This window comes from Halictus rubicundus, chromosome 4 (assembly GCF_050948215.1).
Source record: "Halictus rubicundus isolate RS-2024b chromosome 4, iyHalRubi1_principal, whole genome shotgun sequence".
Taxonomy (NCBI): domain Eukaryota; kingdom Metazoa; phylum Arthropoda; class Insecta; order Hymenoptera; family Halictidae; genus Halictus; species Halictus rubicundus.
This window is the reverse complement of record NC_135152.1, coordinates 16,341,266-16,363,291: the sequence shown is the minus strand read 5'-3', so window position 1 is coordinate 16,363,291 and position 22,026 is coordinate 16,341,266. Positions and strand designations below refer to the sequence as shown.

The window sequence follows — 22,026 nt, the reverse complement described above, 5'->3', positions numbered from 1 at the left end:
TTATTATGACAAAATGGTTGAGCTTGAATATTTAGAAACGTTTCGATGCTTCCACAGTGTAAAATCCACGCTGTACTAATTATATTTGACAAACTGAAAATCTTCTTTTCTCAAATTTTGTTGACATATTGTAGCCCGATAGCTGTTGCCGATAAACGATTTGCGAGTCGGATGAAATACTACGGATAACTGTCGGCGTCGCGTCCGTCGGACATTTAGGATTTGGAGCCTCGTCACGGGGAATGAAATGGACGATACCGTCGCCGTGACGGGGCAAAACATACAACGACGGCAAAAATACACTGCGGCTCTCGGATCCTCGTAAAGAGACGAAAATATCCGAGCCGATGTCGGGCCGTGGAAGAGGCGAACGGTAACGCCGGCGGACGCGTACCATGAATTTTACGCCTGCCGTCGCTTGGCCGACTGTGCGTCGCGTTTCCAGTCGGTTCGGAAGCCGCGACGCATTCTTCCTGAGTAACTGTGACGTTTGTAACGCGCGTTTCCGAGCGATTTACTGCGCGGACCGACCGGTAAAAGTAATGGAATCGCCGCTTCCGTTCGTCAACGCCCCGTTAACGAGGTGAAATTGATGAGCAACTTTCTTCCGGGGACGAGTGTCCGACACGAACCGGCGTCTTTTCTTCCGATACAATTTTTCACGCTTAACCTTTCTCGCACCCTTCAATGCGCCGCTCTCTAGCTTGAAAGTCATAGGGTAATTGCTCCAGTATGTAGTTAACTATCTTAACACATTCGCGACCGCCGCGGTTGTCGCACGAGACACTTAGCTGTACATGTATTAACATGTATTAACCCTTAGCACTCGAATGGCGACTGTAAGGCGCCACTAAAAATTGCTGTATCATTGTTCAGATTATTTTTGACATTATTACATTTGTTTGTATTTAATAAATTATTAAACACGTCAGTAATGTACGAGTAAATTGCACCATTTTTGTATGCATAACACGAAAAAAGTGTGTAGAAGGGAAATATTCTAGGTCGGAAGGAATGTTTCGTTTTGGAGTTAAAATAGCTTCGAGTGCGAAGGGTTAACTCTTTGCGGCACAGGATTTCAGATAAAAAATAGACCCATGTTGCTCAGGAATTTTATCGGATTTTAAATGAAGCAAATTCATTATGAATTCATTTTGTGCGTAATACAATTGCTTGAAACGAACTACCTTGGGATTTGCACGATTTGAATTAAAATGTGATTAAAATGCATTGTTAAATAAAACGTATTCTAAATAAATTTTGTTATACCCTATGTAGTAACTAGTTGCAGATTTTATGAATTTGTGACAAAAACTGTGAAGACGTCAGAAGAATTTAAAAATGTTATTACGTTGTTTCGATTGATTAGAATGGTCAAAAGAAGGAATACACTTTTATTTAACCACTGTTCCCTGCAATTTACTTTGAAAGTTTTTATTTTACGTAAAGACCCACAGTCAAATGACGTAAATACGATATAATTTATACTAATACAGACATTATGACACCATAAAATAAAAGAATTAGTTGTTGCATAACGAAGAAAATGAACACGGTATTCTAAAGGATGAGCACTATTCCGTGACAAAAATTTGCAAAATATGAGGAAAAAGTCATTGCGTCGTGTTGAATTATTTAGAAGATAGCCTTAATTTGATTAAAGAGATGTGAATGGTTATCTATAGGCAACCCTTTGAGTTGAACTATTAAAAGCTATTGAAATAAAGAAATTAATCTTTTTAATAAAAAAAAAATTAAATAAAAAAAACTTAATTTTAATTAATTTTTGAAGTGTTACAAACTATAGTACGTTTTCTTCTGCTACCAGTCGATTTTTGTAATTTGCAAAGCAAATCCAACGTACCGCAGAAAATCTACAGGAGCTGCTTGTAATTGCTGTCAACGTTAAGAACGGCCGTTTACATAAAAGCAGGTGTTTGATAGTGGCCAATTGCCTGGGCCAGCACCGGTCCAATTAAGAGTTTAATTGCACCGGGTGAGACGGATCGTAACCACTCCTCCGAATTCTTCTTGAAATCCCGCAGTTACAGGCGTCCTCAACAGTCCCCCTTTTTCTTTCACATTTTTATCTTCAAACGCACTCAAATGCGTGGAATAAGCCTGCGTAATTCCAAATTTCAAATGTGCGTTCGAAACTTCGAGGCTGTCGCATCGTTACTGTTTTTTAAATCGTGAAAGAGACAGTCCTACACCGAACTTGCGGTAACATTGTCTCGCGAAAGGACTTTAATGAATAATTCATTCCTTAATCCACTATCGAATTTCGTGGAAAAATAATTTTTCTTCATTCTTAGTACTTTCCTTCGTTCCTTCTAACTAAGAAACTGCAGTGCTGGTCGCGCGGTACTTCGAGCTTTGAATTTCTGTGTATTACAACTTTTACCAACATATTCGTGACATTTTTCCGAGTGAAATGACACCAAGCACGACACAATTTGAATTGTATTTACGTGTTGAATTCACAATGAAGAATTCAGACATCTTTTAGATAATCGAGGTTACAGCGAATCGTGAATTAAACAAGCAAATACGCTCCGAACTGTGTCATGTTTGGCCCCATTTCAATCAGAAAAATGTCACAAATGCGTTGGTAAAATTTTCATAGAAGAATTGTTAAAATCAAGAGTGCTGTCATTGGGTATACCTCGCGGCAGTGGGGATAGTTCTGGGACTTTTATCGGCTAGATATTTGGGACGTATATCGAGCAAAGACTGTATTGAAGACATGATATATAATTGATTCTTTTGTCCGGAAATTAACCTCGAAACCTTGCCCACTTATTACAATACACTCTGTGCCGAGTACTATAGTTCGTTGTAGGACACTCCACATACACACAACCCTCCTATAACACGATTAATTCGTTCCGTGTGGTATTGGAAACTTCGAACTACATAATACAAACCCATGGAATGTGAAGGGTTGTATGACGGTTGAGAAGTAATACAAATCAAAGCAATACGGTGGGTTTCGCGAGGGTTATCCGAGTCTATTGTTAACTGGTGCTATATGGAAACCGTGTTATAGAAGGATTGTTGCAATTTTTACAAACACGTAAAAATTTAGTTTCATGCATACATGCGTTAAAACTGTGTATTGAGAGCACCGTATTATAATGGGTTTGAGTGCAGTAAGAAAAAAAGTAGCATGGAACCAATTCCACGGACAATCAACATGTCAACCTACCGACGGCGAAGCCCGAATGTATTTCGACCCAGAGTATCAACATATAACTTCATACGCAACTACTAATACACTAGTCCCGTTTGAGGGCCATCGTTAAATAAGTATGAAGACAATTTTAAATATGAGACACAAAAAAAGCTACAGGAATTGAAAGATGTAAAAGTCCTTAAAATTAGGATTTGCGATTTACTGAAATCGCTGTTTTTTTACGAGATTTGCCATTTCGTTGCTCATGGCAACGTTAATCGATTTCGATAAAACTTTGCGCATGTACAGAACTAACCTATATCTACGAAGGGCATGTCTTAAATTTTCATTATAGTCTCAGATAAAAAAGTTAAAATTATGACATTCATTGTTTCTCTTCTTAATCTCGGCCAATAGTAATTCTTAAATAATGTTTCCATAGATTAACTGCTAAACTAGTCCTTCTAATATTTCAAAGAAAAGTTGTTTGGTCCAGTTTGACGAAGTTATTCCTTTTTAAAGGATGTGCGAACACTTTTCTACACTACTGTGCTTATAAATGGCCCAATAATAACACTTAATGTGTATTTCATAAAAATTCTGTTTTTCCGCTAAGAATATATTATCGATAATATCGGTAGATTATCGATAATTCATCTTATCGATAAACTATCCATAATATTCGCGCGCCTCTAGTATAGAGATCCGCATTCTAATGAGTCTACAAGAAGAAAAATAAATAAAACAGTGAATGGTCCTAGGCATCCCGAATTATACAGTAATAAGAATGTTCTGCCATTGGAGGGTTAAAGAATGACGACTATTTTGACAGCATTTTTGAGCCTTCGTCGTCGAACGTAGAAACGCTTCCGCGCCCGGTACATTGGCTCGCGGGGTTAAGAACGCCGTTTAGAAACGTCTAATTATCCTCGGCGTCGCTCGTCGGCCGAGCGTTTCCGCAAGCCCGTTAGCCTATCCTCGAGTCGTCGAGGTAATCTCGTTGCGTGCAGCAGCGTGTCGTGTTTGCGGAACGTGAAAACGTGCGAAGGAGCCTTAATTAACTCGATTAAGACGTTAGGGTCCCTTTCTACGGCGGCGGTGCGGTGGTGAGAAGCCCGCACCGCGACACAACCGCTCCCCGCTTCTTTTCTCGATCTGCTGGTATCCATCTCTGGGAGCGGAAAACGCGCCGCGATTTTCGCGGGCATGATTCCGCGGACGGTTCCGCGCACACACGACCTCGGCCGGTTTCATTACGAGCAATTACGGCCCATGAATCAAGCCGATGTGTTAATAGATAAGCGGGCCGGCCGAAGGTGATGATTAAGAGGGTACGCCGCGCTGTGCCGCGGCGAATGCGAAATCCTCGTCGCGATTACCATTAAGTTTTGCCTCGTTAACTTTCATTCGACGCACGTTCGAGCTGCGCCGCGCCGCATGGAATCGTCCCGTTCGGGTTAAAAGTTGCGGCGGATGTGTAATTGAATTAAATACCGCGTCGAGCAACCAGAACTTCTGTGCCCGTAACGATGGCGTAACATCATCGTTCGCGTGCGAATGTGTGCGAAACTCGCCGGTCAGATCGCTCGCCGATTGTCTGTCGCGAGGGAGGCGTCCTCGCGCCCGTGGGTGCAGAAAGACACCGTACGGAAGATCCATTTGTGATTGCTGGTAAATATGATCGTTACTATGTTGCCGCGAGAGATTGACGGCGGATACGCAATCTCGAGTTCGGGCGACGAGTCGTGCACGCATCGGATCCTTTAACGCGCGTAAGTAATTACGGTAGCGTCGGTAATTGCTCGGCCGTCCGGCGAATTTGAATAAGGTAATGCATTGATGCATAATAATGCGACTATTTCTTCGGAAAGATGGAGTCGGTAGAACGGGCTGTTGCTATAGAAAATTGGAGTGTACCATCGACACAATCTTCTCATCGAATAGTAGGAGAATGGTTTTATCGTTTGCACAAATCGATGCAAACAGCCGGTTCTAGCCGCAAATGAGCGTATTAAATAAATGAATTGGAATACAATTGCTGATATCGATCAATGACAAATACTACCAGATCTTTTTGGAAATCGAATCAGGCGTTTCGTAAGGTTACTTTGTGCTCTTAATAATTCGACTGGAATGGTCTGAAAATTTCATAGTAATAGCTCTGTATACTACGATACGATCAAATCTAATAAACTGTTTAACGAGAGTTAACTAATATGTACTCACTTGCTTGATTATTTCATATAGTAGAAGAAGGTTTACATATTCCACAAGAATCGATTTTATTGCTTCCAGATCAACCAAGATATCGTTCGTTTCCCTCAACTATTCAGAAACACGATCTTCTAATTGTTTCGAGCACGATAGTTTCATATTTCACGTGCAATCCAGCAACAGAAATACCGTCGTATGGATTTCATCGTACAGAGAACTTCGTTTCTAACAAGATTGTAGAATTTAATACTTGTCGAATTAATGAATGGATATCATGTTTTCAGAGTACCATTTTACTAGAGGTCTGAATGTAGAAGTCAAACCATATTTCTTATTATTAGGCTTAATAACGTGTAAGAGGAAATGAATAAATTGCTATTAGGTTGGCGGAAAAGAATTGCGGTTTTGAAGCATTAGCTTTAAAACAACACCTATGTTTCAGAACATTGGAAACTTCGCTTCCATCATTTTATAATCTCTATACAAACTGTAAAGAGAAAAAAAAACACAATAGAAGCTTGCTTCTCTGTAAATATTTTTCTTGGAGCAAACTATAGTTGTTGAATAAAGTACCGAATATTTTAAATACTGTAGTATGGTATACAATATAGTAGTAAAAGTATAGTATTTGTTGAACAAAGATTTGGGAATATAAAGTATGGCTACAGGCTGGAGCAGATAAAGTATTGCAAGATATTTTTTCCAAAACCACTGCAGATATCAATTTTAAGTTTCGAGCTATTATTTTGGAGCTTAAGGTATTGTAGGGTTGAGTTTCTCAAGGGTGGAAAGGGTAGACCACTCGAGTTTTTATTTTTAATGGGATGACACATTACTTTCTCGACATTCAGAAAAATGTTATCAATCCCAACAACTGCGCCATCTTATTTAAACAAATTGGGGTAGCACTCTTATAACACTCATCCTTAACAAATCGAACTTTACAATATTTTATACTCCAAAATATTAATGTCCCATTTATCACTTTAAAATTTCAAATTGATCTCTGCAATGAAAGAGATCTTTTTTTGAAAGTAAAAGTTCGAGTTTGTACAGAACATATGGAACATTTGAATCAAAATTTTTCTATTGAAGGGTCAAATATCTTGTAATCATCAATTTAAAAAAAGCTTTTAGTTTTTTTCATATTTCTTCAATGTCATCAGAAAGCATTTAAGTAATTGTTACAGTTAATTAGATATCCTAGACATCTTATTTGTTTATGATATTTATGTACATAAATCACAGTTTGTTTGTACTTCAAACAAGAAACCAAACTCAAACTTTTCATCAAAATTCCAAGCAGGATCTAGTACTAAGAATCCTATCTTTTTGCAATTGGAGTATTAATTGGGTCGCAGCATAAATAAGTTCGGTTATGTTCAACGTCCTTTGCGCATTAACAAGGTACATAGTTATATTCAATCAATTGATCAACAGTTCAAGCACGAGATAAACAAACGAGCTACTGTAGCGGCGTACCGTTCGAAACGTTGACATCGAGGGAAGCCCCTATAGCAGCTGAGAGGTTAAAAGTGAAAGATAGCAGCTTATTTTGCTGTATGTTTGTAACGCTTGATCAGCTTCAGCCTGTGCAATAAACTCGAGTACAGGATCGTCCATTAAAGAATCGAAAATTCGAAACGATGGAAGTCCCGCGTCAAATATTGTATTAGATGTGCAAATAAGTTCGATGGCATTAAAACGTCGCTCTTCAGCTTTAAAAAATCAAGACAATCGATACTTATTCATCTTTAAAATTTATTGTTAGGTAAAATTCAAAGGCTAGGTCGTCGAGGCCTCTGATTGTGAGTGAAGAAAACGAAAGACGCAGAATTGATACCTAGCCACCTAGCCAAACAATTACTACCATATCAGCAAAAATTAATGTGTGCGTACGATCAATTACACAGAAAACGCCCTTTCACCGGCAAAGGGAGTAAGCAACACGAAAAAGGTTCGGTCACATTTTGCACAAAAGACGAGGGACACTCTTTATATGTAAGGACGCGAAGTCATTTCGCATGCGGCATAATCTCCTGACATGGCCCGAACAGACTACATACTTTCATTATAAATAGAGGCTAAATATCACTTAAAAAAGGCACCGAAATAATTTGCGCACCTAATATAAAAAGAAAATTGGACTTACGGATGGGGCGGTGGTGCGTGGAAGGCCGCCGCGGCGGCCGCAGCGGCAGCAGCCGCGTGATGCTCCCACGCGGCCGCGGCCGCAGCCGCCGGATGCGGCGGCGGTGGTGGTCCATGATGAGGGTGAAACGGCGGCGGTGGGGGCGGATGGGGGTGTGGATGAAACGCCGCGTGGAACGCCGAGTGCGGATGATGCGGGGGCGGCGGCGGCGGCAGCAGGGAGAACGCTTCCTGATGGTAAGCCACCTCTTTTTCCGGCATTTTGTCGCGATTAGCTAGAGCCCAGTACTGCGCCAGAGGACCGGCTGCTTTTTCCTCTAGGATCAGGGAAGACTGTGCTGTCCGACACCCCGTGCCCGACGATGCGAACGACTTTTGATCCACGATAGCATAGTCCGCACCTGAAGAGACCAGCCCGCCTCTATCCGACGAGTAGCCGTCTCTTCCCCCGATGGTGACGTTCGTCGATCGTTTCGAGTTCCAGCTGAACGCTGACGGTGTCCGTGAACGCCGCGGCTCCCTCAAGTCAACATCATTGTCGATGCCGGGGTTGGTTCTGATGGGACCCCCGCGCCCGTCGGCTGGCTGATCGGCGCCTCGCTGAGAACCAATTCTGATGGAATTCCGGAGCTCTTCTGCCGCTTTCTCTTCTCCGGGATAATAAGGCACTTGATCTCTCGAGGTTCGCTCCAATTGCCGCGGCCTCCGAGAACCGTCCCGAGCGCCGATTACACGGTCGCGCACCGCGAGCGTTCCTCGATGGGGATAGGTAGCTAAGTCCGGAGACCGCTCGAGCGGTCTACGCGATCATCCGATTTTTCGGCGTACAATCGATCCACGGTTAGGGTCCGCGGGTTGTCAACAGCCAGAACCAACGAAACTCCACTGAACGGTCCACTTGACGTTTACCACAATGTCATCCACTTCAGAATCACGATCACAATCTGGCTGGCTCGGGGTAATATCGGCTCGCGGTCACACCATGACAGACACCACCGAACAGTGTGTTGTTCCACTAGCACTGTTTTCCCACGGCGAACTTGCACACTGAGGATGACAAAACCCGCGCGGGATGATCGTGACCGGCGATCGTTACCCGGCAGTCCGCGCGTGTCCACTGGCAAAACACTTCGGGGGTTGAACGAGAGGGCGCAAAGAAAAAAAGAAAGAAGACGGCTAACGATCCAGTGATTGTGGGGGGTAGCGAGTTCGAAAAATCCGCGTTTTGCGAGACGTGTGTGCGGGCTGTCACGGTGCTCGTGCTTTGGCGGGTATGGCGGTACTGAGAGTCCACCACCACCACCACCACCACCGGTGCTACCACCACCACCACTACCACTACCATTACCACTACCACCACCAGCAGCGCCAGAGCGCGAGCTCCGACGAACGGTGGTGGCTGCGGTCGTGCGTTCTCGGGTGGGCGTGCGTGCGACGAGGACCGTCTAACCGAGGAAAACTTGAACCCGAAGAGAGAGAAAGAGAGAGAGAGAGAGAGTGACGGACGTACGCCCCTGCTGCGAGCAGAGGGAGGGAACGGCTCAAGTCGGAACAGAAGAAGACAGAAGGGTCCAGTGGATCCCGGGTCCGAATGGTGGGAAGAAACTTGCGGAGAGAGACCGCCGAGGGTAGGAGCTAGTGGGGACCCAGGTCGGAACGAGAGGACTTCCGACGGGGAACGTTGGAGCGGGACGGAGAACGCGTGTCAGTTCGACAACTCAACTAGCACCAGCCGTCCCTGACTCCCACCTTCGCTCCTTTCGGCTCCTTCCTCCCGTCCCTTCGGTCTCGAAGGCGTACGAGGCGGACTGCGAGGTCCGCCAGGGGTAGGGATATTGCGTGGGTGACGCACGAGGAAAGATAAAACTATTCCACGGAGAGAAACTATCCATCAAGGATGTATGGACGGGCCCGTGTCCACGATGATGCAGACGATTAGTGGGTTCAGTATGTGTTTACGCCCGTTGATTCGGCTGAACGATGTTTTCGGGGCTGCACGGCCGCGACTTAAATGGCGCCTCGCCAGCCGATTTCTTTCGCGGCTCGGATCGGTCCTTCGAAGGATGACAAAGGGTGGTGTCCTACGTAGGGCTGTGAGGTCGCCAATCTCGGACAGAGAGTGGTAGAACCCCTGTAGTTTCCGTCTGAAACACGGTCATTTTTAACGCAACGGCGCACGGGCCAAAAGTAGGAATTTCTTCGCCGATAGATTTTATTGTTGATATTGCGTTAACGACTCCTGGTAAAATGAGAATTGAGGATTTTCAAGATAATTTAAAGATAATTGAAACAGTACAAATTCAAGTCGTCGATCTCACAGACCCTTAGCCCTTATGTCAACATTTGAAATTTTGTATGGTGTTCAATAGTATTGTACTTGTAAGATTTCATAGTTCCAGCGCATATTTTTATGCCACACGTCTAAATTAATTTATACACCCTCTTATAACACGGTGCAGAAATTGTGACCCCTCTTATAACAAGATACGCTTAGAACGTAGTATCCATGTAGCACGACTTGGCACGTTATCCAGTGGCGATTGTTTCATAATTTTTGAAAATCTACCGTCCATAACAAAGGATTTTTTAGTAAATCTTTCTACAGCAACAGTAATTTCAATCGTGACACAAGCCACCCCCAATAACGTAATCTAATAATTTCGGGATTCTTATGTAAAAAAAAAAGATAGTTAAGTTACCTTTTGGTACTGCAAATGATTGAATATCCTATTAATTCATTGGATAAAATGTTAATAACTATGTTGTATTACGAAAAATACATGAATCACTTCAGCGGTCATTACATTACTAATTTGATTCCATAAATGCTTAAATCCTGCACTGTCACGGACCAATAACAGATTAATATTTTATCCAGTGTTTTCGTACGCGTTGAAGTAGTATTTCCGACACCCGTATGACGGAAGTGCAAATTTTCTCAGACAATAGACTCAAACACCCCCTCGAGAGCTTGACTTCCGGCACGCAGGAAGTTTTACGACGGCACGCGGTCAAATATTTTTTTTCCTCAAGGACCTACTTCCAACGTGAACCGAGAAAGCACCGAGAAACCTGGGCTAACCATCGATACACGTCTTCTGGAAGCCAACCGCCTACTGTCAACGTGTCCTCGCTTTTCTCGCGTTTTCGCCTCCGACGGTTTCGTATTTCCGCGCGGTCGTTCGAACATGTGTGCGACAACTGAGCACCCCGTGCACGGAAATCTCGACTTCGAAGTGGTCTACTGTTTCAACGAGTTGCGTTTCGACGAATTTCATTGATTCACTGCCTTACCCGCGGCTATTTATTACATTTTTAACTTTTTATTCGCAGCGGAGAATTTCTGAAAATATTACTCGACAGCAATGGCGATTTTTATCATGAACCAACAAGCTACCCTCGGGAACATAAAACAATCACTTCTTTCGGAATTATTTTTTGAAAGAAGATTTTTAAGTTCTTCTTTGATGTAGTCATACTAACACTAAACCTACCACCCGCGGTCAAATGACCGTTTTTGAAATTTCGTTTAGAATTTCTTGTATACAACGTTACTGTATCGCCGTGTAACTTATTGACTTTTCCTATAATATACATACAATCCATTTTTCAATATTCATAATTTTCTTTATTGTTTACTTTCCGAAAAAATTTTATAGCATGTCCTTCTATATTAAGATACATATTATTTTGCGAAGCGGTCATTTGACCGCTCATGGTAGGGTTAGGTATACATGAAATGTCGGTAGGTTTAGCGCTAATAAGCTCCCAGAAGTTGTTTTATTATAATTTGCCGCAATGACATTGAATTAGAACGGTTACTGAAACCGTAACTATCTATAAGAATGATTACTAGACCGCGGATCTTGCAAAATAAAAACTGTTTGCATTCATTGCAAGACATGAAAGCCAAACATAAATTTATGTCTCTGTTTACTGGTTTTATTAAGTTGTCAGAAATGTGTTGATGTTCTTCACCTCTTTTGATATTTACATGTTTGCAATTACACCCACTCCTTTTTGTCATAAATACGTGAAATCCGCAGTCTGATGACTACCAAGGATTTTATTTTGTCGTTTCTTTAGCAGGATTGTTCATCGATATAAGGATTTGTTCAATTATTCACAGTATATTGAAATTCGTTCATTCACACACTTTTTCTCTTCTTTCATAGACAAAACTATTCGATTGATTTTCAATCGTGAACTTTAGCGTGAAACAAAATTTCTGTAGAAATATCATATTTTATCGTTTTTCCTAAACAATTGGGAGTAAATATCTACAGTTTCCCAACGTTTAGATACAGCATACTTTTCAAAGTTCAATTGAACGGCTACGGAAGATCGTACAGCAACTTCTACGAGAGAATTTTAAAGAAGAAATTCCGTCTCTAAATCTACAGTGAAGTTAGCTACGAAAAAACTGTATTCCATCCTCGTACACGTCCCAATTTGAAAAAGACTAAGAGTGATTTCTGAAAGAGTAGAAGCTTCACGCTCTAAAATGAGCTAGATCGTTATACAACTTCTTCCACGAAATTCGATTGTTTAAGTATCAGCAAATTTTTAGTGGAGATTCAAGAGTGTTAATACCTATGGCCGCTAGCGTATATCTCGACGAGAGACTTCAAGTACACCAGGAAAAAGAAGTTCAGGATCGTTCGCACCAGAAGCCGTCGAGGTAATCGAAGGTATCCCGAAATGACTAATTACCGTCGGTTTCTGAGATCGCGAGAAGAAAAGAGGAACCTCGGGACACCGGTCGGGTCCGTCAGCCATTGGACCCGAGAGGTCCGCAAGCGATGATCGTCTCCGAGACGGAGCGCATAGAGTCATTAACTATCCGTCGGCTCGTTGCGGTTGTCCTGCGTCTCCGGCTGGGTTGCTGGTGCCCGTCGTAATTCTCCCGTTCAGGTACGGTCTCTCTTCATCAGCGGGAACGCGTCACGTCCGCGTCTCTCGCAAACACCCGTGGCCGCTTATTATTTTGTTGATTTTGCCGGGTCGGGTCTGGTCCGGGCCCGGGGCCCGACCAGGCCCGGTCGTTCGAGCCATCTCCATCTCTCCCTCCCTCCTCCCCCCCCCCATCGCGCAGTTTCGCCCCGTTCTACCGGGACCTAATTATCCTCCAACGACCGGCCAATCAACGCACAAAACGACAGCTCTCTTGCTCCCTTGCCCATCGGGCTACCGAACCAGATCTCGCGTTTACTGCTCGTCTCGCTGAAATCCGCGCCCGCCCTTGCTCCGCCACGGCCCGATCATCGACCGCGGCGATTACGATGTCAAACAACGCCCGATGGCTTCGTCGGCATCGTCGCGTCGGTAATCAAAGGATTTACTCGGCAGCAGCCAGGACTCCTAATGGGCAATTTAAGGGAAACGGTTCATTTGAATGACGACATTCCACCCTCACCCCCTCACCCTCCTCCTCCTCTTTCATTTCACGATGCTCGATGCGTCGCAGGAAGCCTGCACCGTCTCGAGGGTGACTTCCGGACCGGCGGTTTTTGAAATCAACCCTTGTGCAGGCACCGGGACGTGTCGAGGTTACGTCCTATCTGTAACGCCATCGTTGATGTCGGTTTTAGTCGTTTCAAGGGGAATGGTGATTTGCGGAGTAGTCTTTGGTCCTTTGAAATCGTTAATGTTACCGCTGCATCCGTTTTTCTATTGACGATTACAAAAGAAAATGAAACACGGCGGTGGTTCAGCTTTGACATTACAGGTTCATCGAGTCACCATCATTTTTTACTTCGACTATATCAACTATAGTTACAATATAATACCGGCACGTATGATGTTGCATTGTATGATGTTCATTGTCGATGAATATTACGTAAATCCCAATTACTTCGTGTATATAAATATAAGCTTTTGTTATTGTGATTTTTTCAATCTTTAGCGATCTGTGTTACAAGAATAATAAAATCATTCATGGTTTATATATTCTTGAAATCAATTTGTTGGCTCGTAAAGATTGTTGTAAAATATTGAATTACTTAAAATTAGATGCCTTCGAGAAGAAGAGAATGCAATCCTGACTAGATGAAGGTGGCTGTAAATGCTGTCGAAATAAAATTAGAATACAAATTTTCAAATAAAAGGGAATAAAACAACTACTCAAAGAAAAAAAAAATCGGGACTTTATCATTGTAAAACGGTATCCTACATCGAGACAATATTTTAGATTACCTCTCCATATTAGGGACACTCTGTTGGCAGATCGCAGTATTTTGGTGATTTAACTATACATACGAAACTAATGTAAAGATTCCTGGAAATACATCGTAATACCATCCAATTCATAATTCAGAGGCAATAAATGAAAATTTCCAAAATTTTCTTCTATTCGTGTAGAATCCATGATCATTTAAAAAAAAACCTCCGCATATTAGGCAACTTTCCTCCATCGATCCAGTTATAAGCAACCGAAAAAGTTCTGAGGACTCTCCAGAGTAGCGGCAATCGGTGTTATTGTTCGGGCACGTATCTTCATCGAACCACCCCAACAAGAGGGGCGGATACAGCTATCCGCAGATCCAATCGATTTGTCCTGACTGAACCGCTGTTGCGACCGCAGCAAAAAGCGGTTGCCTCGCTTCATGGTAGCCGTGTAATTCAGTGTAAACAAAAAGGTACGCGTATTACATACTGAATCCGAGTAGAAGCGAGCTGGCAACAACGCGGTTTGTTACCATGAACGCGAACAGAGTATCTCCTTCCGTCCCGTCCTCCGGTCTTGTTTTGCGCGAGCTTCCAGTCTTCCACGTCAGCCTCGATACACGTTCTGACGCCCGACGGCTACCTTGCAACCATAGTGTCAGCGGGACAGATCGGTCGTCTCGCTCGATGATAGGGCACATCATCACTGCGATGACGCCTGGCGCATCCTCTCGCGCAGGAAGCAAAAGACTCCGTGTCCTCTGGTTGCTCGATCACTTCACATGAATATTAATACGTACACATTCGAACATTACAGATCCTAATGTACCTTAGATCTGATATCCTTCTCAACGATGTTCAGCGCGTAGCAGGAAGGCTCCGAAGCGTGACTCGGAATTCGGATGGCGGTCATCGCGAGATTCTCCCGATTTCCGGAGCTGCTCGTGGTTGGCTATCGCTAGATTCTATGTATTTATGAAAAAAAAAAAAAAAGAGAAATGGATTGGTCAAATACGGAACTACAAAGACATTAGAAAAACTGAACGATGTTAAGTATTGGACTTATTGGAATTATTAAAACGGAGAGTACAGTTGGCTGAGGACATTTCTATTTTGCATAAAAATCCGCTGTCTAGGAAAGCAACGAAGCCTCGCTGCAAATTATACGGTGACGGGCATGATTTTCGAGGCAATTGGCCATGGTCGCGCCGAATATTGTTTCAAGCATCCGCCAATAAATTCTCCGACGAGGATGACTTAATTAGAAGTAAAAAATGGTTCATTATCAGCGACCAGAGTCCCCGGAGAGCCATCCTAGCTGCGAGATGCGGGGTGCTGACTGCGGGAAAGGGAGGACTGGAACCCTTTGGCCGGGCACCAGTGGTGGGAGAGTGGGCCGGGTCAATGATGAGACTCCTTATGGGGGGCCCTACCAGGTACCTGTTGGTCAGGTGGGCCCCACTATTGCTCCATCGCACTCGCGTCTCTTTCTGCCCGTGGTCCCAGGGCACCTTCTCTTTCCGTTCCATCCGCGTCTCTTCGTCAAACCGTAGTACTACCTCCTTTTGTTCCGTCCCAGGCACTGGACCATCATGAGGATTATTCTTCGGGTCCGCTTTGATCTTTCGGCACCCTCGCTGTTCGGCCATGAGCATCGGCACGTTTTTCGAGTCAGCCGGACAACGATTTCTTAAGGAAACATACTTGATTGCTCTGAATGAAAGTCGCAGGCCAACGAAAAACAGGAGGGACTGAGACTAGCAGGTGGGAACTGCGTTTCTAGACGGCGAGCTTCGGTGTTGACTGTATTTCACTTTCGAGTGATTGAAAAATTTAGTGGTAAAATGTTATTTGAACGGTGCGGCGGGTACGCGACAGAGGAATTACGACTCTCGTACAACACTTAATAACACTCAATAAACTCGAACAACTCGTGCGTACCACCAATGATACCCTTGATCAGTTCGACGTTTGCGGTTGTAAGATTTAATAGCGTACGTCTTCCGTTAGCAGTAAAATACCTATAAATATTGTTTAACTGCGCATATTTCAGTTAAATGATATACCATTTTCTATACTTTTATCATCCGACAGTAAACTCAGCACTACCAGGCACTAAGGACTGCGATAGTCGAGACACCTTCCAGGAAGATACGTTAAAACTGGTCCGAGTTAGAGACCATTTGATTTCATAAATTGCTGTGTTTCCGTTGCACGGGTCCGCTTTGACGAAGAAAGAGGATACGGCGGCGAATTCCGCGAGCCAAGTTCTGCAATATTACAGAAGCTACGCTCGAAATGAGTCGGTTACCGAGGACCTCACCGACGTTTCCCAGCCGTTCGGTTCCGTCCACCGTAAATGTAGCACACCGCGGAGCAACCCCCAAGGTGAACGGAGAAGGTTGCCGCGAGTACAAACGAGCGGAGCTGAAATTCATTATCGTTAATCGGTTCGATCCTCGACCCCTTCAACGAGCCATCGTCATCAGCTCGTACATCTCTGGAAAGCCACTGGTCCGGCTCTCGGTAGTCGAGGCCGCTCATAAAAGCGAGCAGAGGTTTCACGCGAGAAACGGAACCCGTGGTACGGTGGTCGGCCGGGCGGAGAGGAGAGGAGAGGAGAGGAGAGACGCGAGGCTGCAATTCGTGACTTCCCAGAAAGGTGGAGGTGCCTCGGGGCCCCGAACAGCTCCCCCGTGGTTCTAGCTCATTAACCGTCATCCTTCCCTCCACCTTACCCTCATCATCCTCTTCTACACGTCGTTGGCGTGACGGCGCTCCCCTCGAAGACGTGCGTGTGCGTTCATACGCGCTCATCAGGTAAGAAAGGAGCCGCCTGTGCCGACACGCGGGGCGCTAGGCGCTGGGTCAGCTAGTTACGGCGAAAGAGAGAGAGAGGGGGGTCCAGAAGGTGCCCGACAACCGGGATAGAGGGGCGTCGGACCCACGGAGGGGCGTACGGTCACGTGATCGAACTAATGCCGGCGGGACTGGCCTCGGAGTGGGGGAACAGGCCCCGTACCCCCTCCCAAGGCGACCCAACGAGCGATCTCGTCGCTTTAAACTGGTGTGCGTCTGTCTGACGAGATAATTTGTTCCTCGTTTCCTGGGATTTCGAGAGCGGTAGACGGTACCAACGTGATCTTGGATTTCTGAAACGGGCCTGATCAACGGAAAGAGTGGTGTCGACTGGCGGATTTTTCTACACCGTGCGTCTCGAGCTATGTCGAATTTGATTGGCCACTCGCGGCGTGGTCCATGATTACACTTTCAGATCGAAAGCACCGTCCCTTCGCTGATCGAATCGTCATGATCAGGAGCAATATCTTGTAGCGGCAGTTTCGTTACTAACCAGTGTCATTCTTTGACGTTTTCTTCTTTTTCTAATCGATTCAATTTGTCGAAAACGATTGTCCACTACTTCAAGGTACGGGAAAGGTGCTCTTTTTGGTTTGCCTCTCTTACGCTTATTACGATAAGTCGATCTTAATATCGTTGGGGACGGTGTCTAGTAATCTAGTCACGTTCTATGCAAGGCACACTGTGAAGATAAATGGTATTTAGATAAACGGTATTATGTCTTTCTGTGTATATAAACTGTATATAAATTGACTCTACAGTTTTCCAGGCTATATGACTGTTATTTAACAAGAACGGCCCGTGAACTTAGAGGATGATAGTTAGCTGCACTTGTAGCTTCAACGAGTTTCAAAGTAGTTCAATTTAATACTATGTTACTAGTATTTATATCTATCACCGGTCCAAATTAGACTTTTCTAGCTTCTTTAACACGTTGACTGCCATGTCACCCATATGTGGGTGACGGAGTTATTTGTTCAGTTTTTAAAATAAATGTTTACGTTAATATATTTATTGTACCAAATTTGATTACGATCTGTAAAATGCGAGGAAGTTGGAGAACTGCCTCATATCATGCATGCAATTTTTTTCAATTTTTACTTCATTAAATAACACTTTGATTTTATGGAATTTTTGAGGTTTCCAGTTTGGCAGTCAAAGTGTTAAGCAGAAGAAGCGCATCGAGATTTGTAAGCAGCAATCAAACAAGAGGTTCTTGTCTACCTTTTACGAGTTTGTATGTAAACAGCTTCTTCTCGATAGACAATAGTCTAGGGTACAGTTTCGAATCGACTGCTTTCTGACAGTTCCTCGAAGACTTTGATTTCTCTGATTTTTGTTTGCCACTGTAAGTGGTTTAACGATGTCTTGGAGGCATCCCGATAAAATTCGCATCCGCAGGATCTTCCATGGCGAAAGACGATGTCAGGTACTGCGACGAGGAGAAGAAGAAGAAGAAGACGAAGAAGAAAGGGAGAGGTACAGCAAGAGGATTGGAGCAGAGGTGGTGCGAAGCAGACAGGTTGGTCCGTTCGCCACCCGGGGGCGCCCCAAGGTGGCCGGTGCTCGCACGCCGTGGTCCGGATGAGGACAGAGCGAACGATCCCTCGCCAGCAAGACGAAGACGAGACGAGACTCGAAAAGACCCGAAGAAACATGGTGGCCTCGCCCCACGCGAAGACCTCCCGAACACGGGCCCCGAGAGACGCGACTCCTCCGTTCGACAAGTTTATCGATAATGCTTGGCCAAACTTTCGTGAGTAATTCCGGAGAATCTTACCTTCGCGAACATACAATCAAACTTTTCATACACACATTTTTTAGGAATACTTTTGCTATTATTGTTTGTGTTATGATTACCAGACTGCGAATTTTAATCGTTTTTGAACAAATTGAGTAGGCGACGCTGAAAACAGCAGAAACAGTGAAAACATTTACGTTAGTACCTTTTTCGTATATAGTCCTACTTGCAGAAAATAGTATTTTATCAAATGAAAACGACAAGTAAGGAGTGTTAAATAAAAATCTTTCTTCAGTGCAGTCAAATTGCCAGAAATAGCTGGCATGCAGTGTGTTTAAATGATTAAAGACATTTCTGTTCTTATTCTGTGTCTTGTAGTCGATATATAAGCGTTTTCACTTATAATCATGACCCGCTAATTATTAGCATATTTTAAGAAACGAAATTTTTCATGAAGCACGATAAATATTTAGCAACGAAACGATACAAATTCCTGATACACCACAAAGCAAGTGGACACTATCTAAAATTAATGCAGAAAATGCTGTCCCCGATAATTATCTCTAAAACAGTTATATTACATCTCTTTTGCGCGTGGCACGATTAATTAATAGTTTCGCGACATCGTTCGAGAGTTAACTTGAATATCTCTATTCAAAATACGACGAGGTCGTGCAGCGTACGTGTACAACATTAGCAGCGAACACGTTAATGACCCACAGAGTACCGTTGACATTAAAACCGAATGAAGACGTAGAGACTGTCGTCGAAGAATTCGACGTCACGGTGAACCGAGGAGAGGACTGATTAGAATAAGATAGTAAAACTGTCAACACGGAACCGTAGAAGTTAAGAAGTTGCTTCTCCGACAAGCATCTTCGAGGCTTTCGTGACACGTATCTCAGAACCTCAGGCCTGAGACTCGGAGTCGATCGAGAGAGATGCATGTCCGTCGATACCGACGATAATTTCAGAGAAATTTCTTTCGATTAGAGATTTAAGACGGACAAGTAAGAAAATAATGGAGAGGCAGGGACGAGCGTGTCCGGCGGCGGCCATCTTGGCCGAGAAGAATTCTTTGGGTTACGAAGGCAAGACGTCAAGCGAGAACACGAGGAATCGGTGGATTTGTTCTGGTCGATACGGATTATCTCGGCCGCCGACAGAAAAATCCACCTGTCTTTTATTTATGTATCCTTCTTTCCGTGGCTGACGCAAACATCTTTGTCGGACGGCCGCCTCCATCCCGGGATATTGCCGCGGTGCCTATTTACATCTTCCTTCGGCCATCCGACCGCAACGCTAATCTCATCGGAACCGGGTTCCATTCCACGTGTGTACAGTCCCTGGGCCTTAAGACCCTATTCACACCGGCGATTCCCTCCTGTCACCGGGTGGAACGTGTCTACAAATTGTAGCCTAGATTGCCAGCTAATGATCCGCCCGATTCCTCCCTTCCCCTGGCTCGCCCGATAGTTATGCCCAGGTATAGGCTACTTAGGCGATTAAGTGCCCGCCAGAAATATTGAATCGTCTAACCGCGCGACGAACCTCTTTGTCACTCACAGTTTCGAAATCGTGAGAGTTCGTCTAATTACAGAGGGTGTACACCGAGCCGGTGAACACTCGTCGAACGATCCGCGAAACAACGATAACCAATCGCCGCGATATAATTTTCGATTTTCCTACGTCTCGTCCCACGTTCCGAAGTAATTACTACGTTCCCGAACGAAACACTACACACCGACTCGTGTCAGTTTTACCGCCCGAAAAGGACTCGTTAAAAGACGAAGAGGCCTCGGGGAATCGGTTCCCGGGAATCTGACTAATTTAGATAACAGGTGGGCCCAATTCAGCCAACAAGATTCTAAACACAAAAGTCCCAAGAGCTGACAGGTCGAGAATCCGATCGATAATTCCTCCGGGAGAGCCGAGAAATCCTCGTATCGCCTCGATCGGACGGTGACATCAAAAGAACCTAGTCCGGCGATCTCTTTCCAGTTTCTCCTCCCCTCTCTCTCTCTCCGTGCCCTTCCCTCTCTCCTCCTCCTCCTCCTGGAAAAAAGAATAGTGTTTCGGAGGTGTTCAACGGGTTTCGTTTTTCGGTTAAAGACAACTGGCACATAAACAGCCGGTGTTACGAGGCTGTCGCCGGTACGAAATTCGAAGCGACGCGGACTCCGGTTGATGCTCGAGGGGGTTGGGGGCGGTGTGGAGGAGGCCTTAATCTTGCTGTGGACGTGGCGCGGGGCCCCCACCGTGTACGTATGTCCTCTAATCATGGCTGGGAAGGCCGCCGCGGCCCGGGATAGAGACGTTCCACGGCCTAATTGCTATATATATGCCAAGAGGGGGGCTACTCAGCTCGGTCTCGGTCGGTTATGCCCGGGCCCACGGTGTTATTAAACCCTCGGGGCCCCGTCCCACCTTCCTCCACGTGGAAACGCTCGGTGGGGCCCCTCCGAATATCCCGCACGGACGAAAAACCACCGCTAGCCGATCGACAATCGGCCGCGCTCGAAAACCGTGCGCGGATTATATCGACGTGCGTTGCCAATACGAACACGTTTCACATGTCTCAAGGTGAATTTATTCTTTTTACTTTCGATATACAGCCCAACAATTTCTTCGCACGGTAGACATTTTTCTGAAAAAACCGTGCGAAAAAGGTGACGAAAACTTAACCCTTTGCACTCGAAGCTATTTTAACTCCAAAACAAAACATTTCTTCCGACCTAAAATATTTCCCCTGTATACATTTCTTTTCGTGTTATACATACCGAAAATGGTGCAATTTACTCGTACAATACTGAAATCTTTAGTAATCTATTAAATACAAACAATGATAAATACAAAATGATACAGCAATTTTTAGTGGCGCCTTACAGTCGCCATTCGAGTGCTAAGGGTTAACTGTATAAATTCTGCGGTATGTACGATGGATCCATAAAATAGTTGACCATAAAGTTTCTGATATTTAATCTGTTGTGATTTGGTAAAAAACAATCGGCCAGCAATAAACTTGAACTCATTTTAAAGCTCGGGGATTCTACTTTCGCACACGATTATTCTTTATCCCCTAAAACGTTGTCATATGACGTGGCAGGTGAGAGACTGAAGACCCATTTTTCCTAAAAAATGCTATAAATTGAAACCTCTGTAAAAATAGTAACAAATTTTTCCTCAGATTTGTAGCCTCCTGTTTACAACGACGCCTGAAAAATTGATTTAAGATATTTTTCAATGTTTTATGGGAAAACAATGAAGGCCAAGTTCGGTGGTGTAAAGCCCTCATGGTGTACTTCATGTCACTGTGAAATTGGCAGGACACCTCTCATTTAAACTTTAATAAAACGACTAAAAAGAGAATGAAAGTAGAAGTCCCAAGCTTTGAAACGAGACCAGAATTGTTACTGTACCCATTTGTCTTAACGAAATCATCAGTATAAACATCAACAATTCCTCGAGACTGGGAAATTTAGTGTTCAAATACTTTAAGGATCCATTGCATAGAAGTGCATATATACATACGTATAATTTTGTTTAGGCCATGTTATTTCAAAATGAACGATGTCCATTGACCAAAGCCTGCAATCTGGGCAGACATAAATTTTACGTAAAGTTCTACTTTCGGAGATCAGGGTTATTCCAAGGTCATATTATAATACACATCTGAACGTATTCTTTTATCAGGTACACTATGCAATAAAAAACATATATA

The 22,026-nt window shown here is 44.1% G+C and overlaps 2 protein-coding genes across 2 annotated transcripts in view; one reads left to right on the top strand and one right to left on the bottom strand.

Moving 5' to 3' along the window:
- Ci (transcriptional activator cubitus interruptus) overlaps positions 1-8,221 on the bottom strand; it is a 195,766-nt gene extending 187,545 nt beyond the window's left edge. Inside the window, exon 1 of the mRNA XM_076787159.1 lies at positions 7,542-8,221. Coding sequence (XP_076643274.1) covers positions 7,542-7,801 — 260 coding nt within the window. The 5' untranslated portion in view covers positions 7,802-8,221. The remainder of the gene's footprint in view (positions 1-7,541) is intronic.
- The window catches only part of LOC143353665 (uncharacterized), a 466,044-nt gene that overhangs the window by 403,107 nt on the left and 40,911 nt on the right, over positions 1-22,026 (top strand). The gene's annotated exons all lie outside the window — the stretch shown is intronic.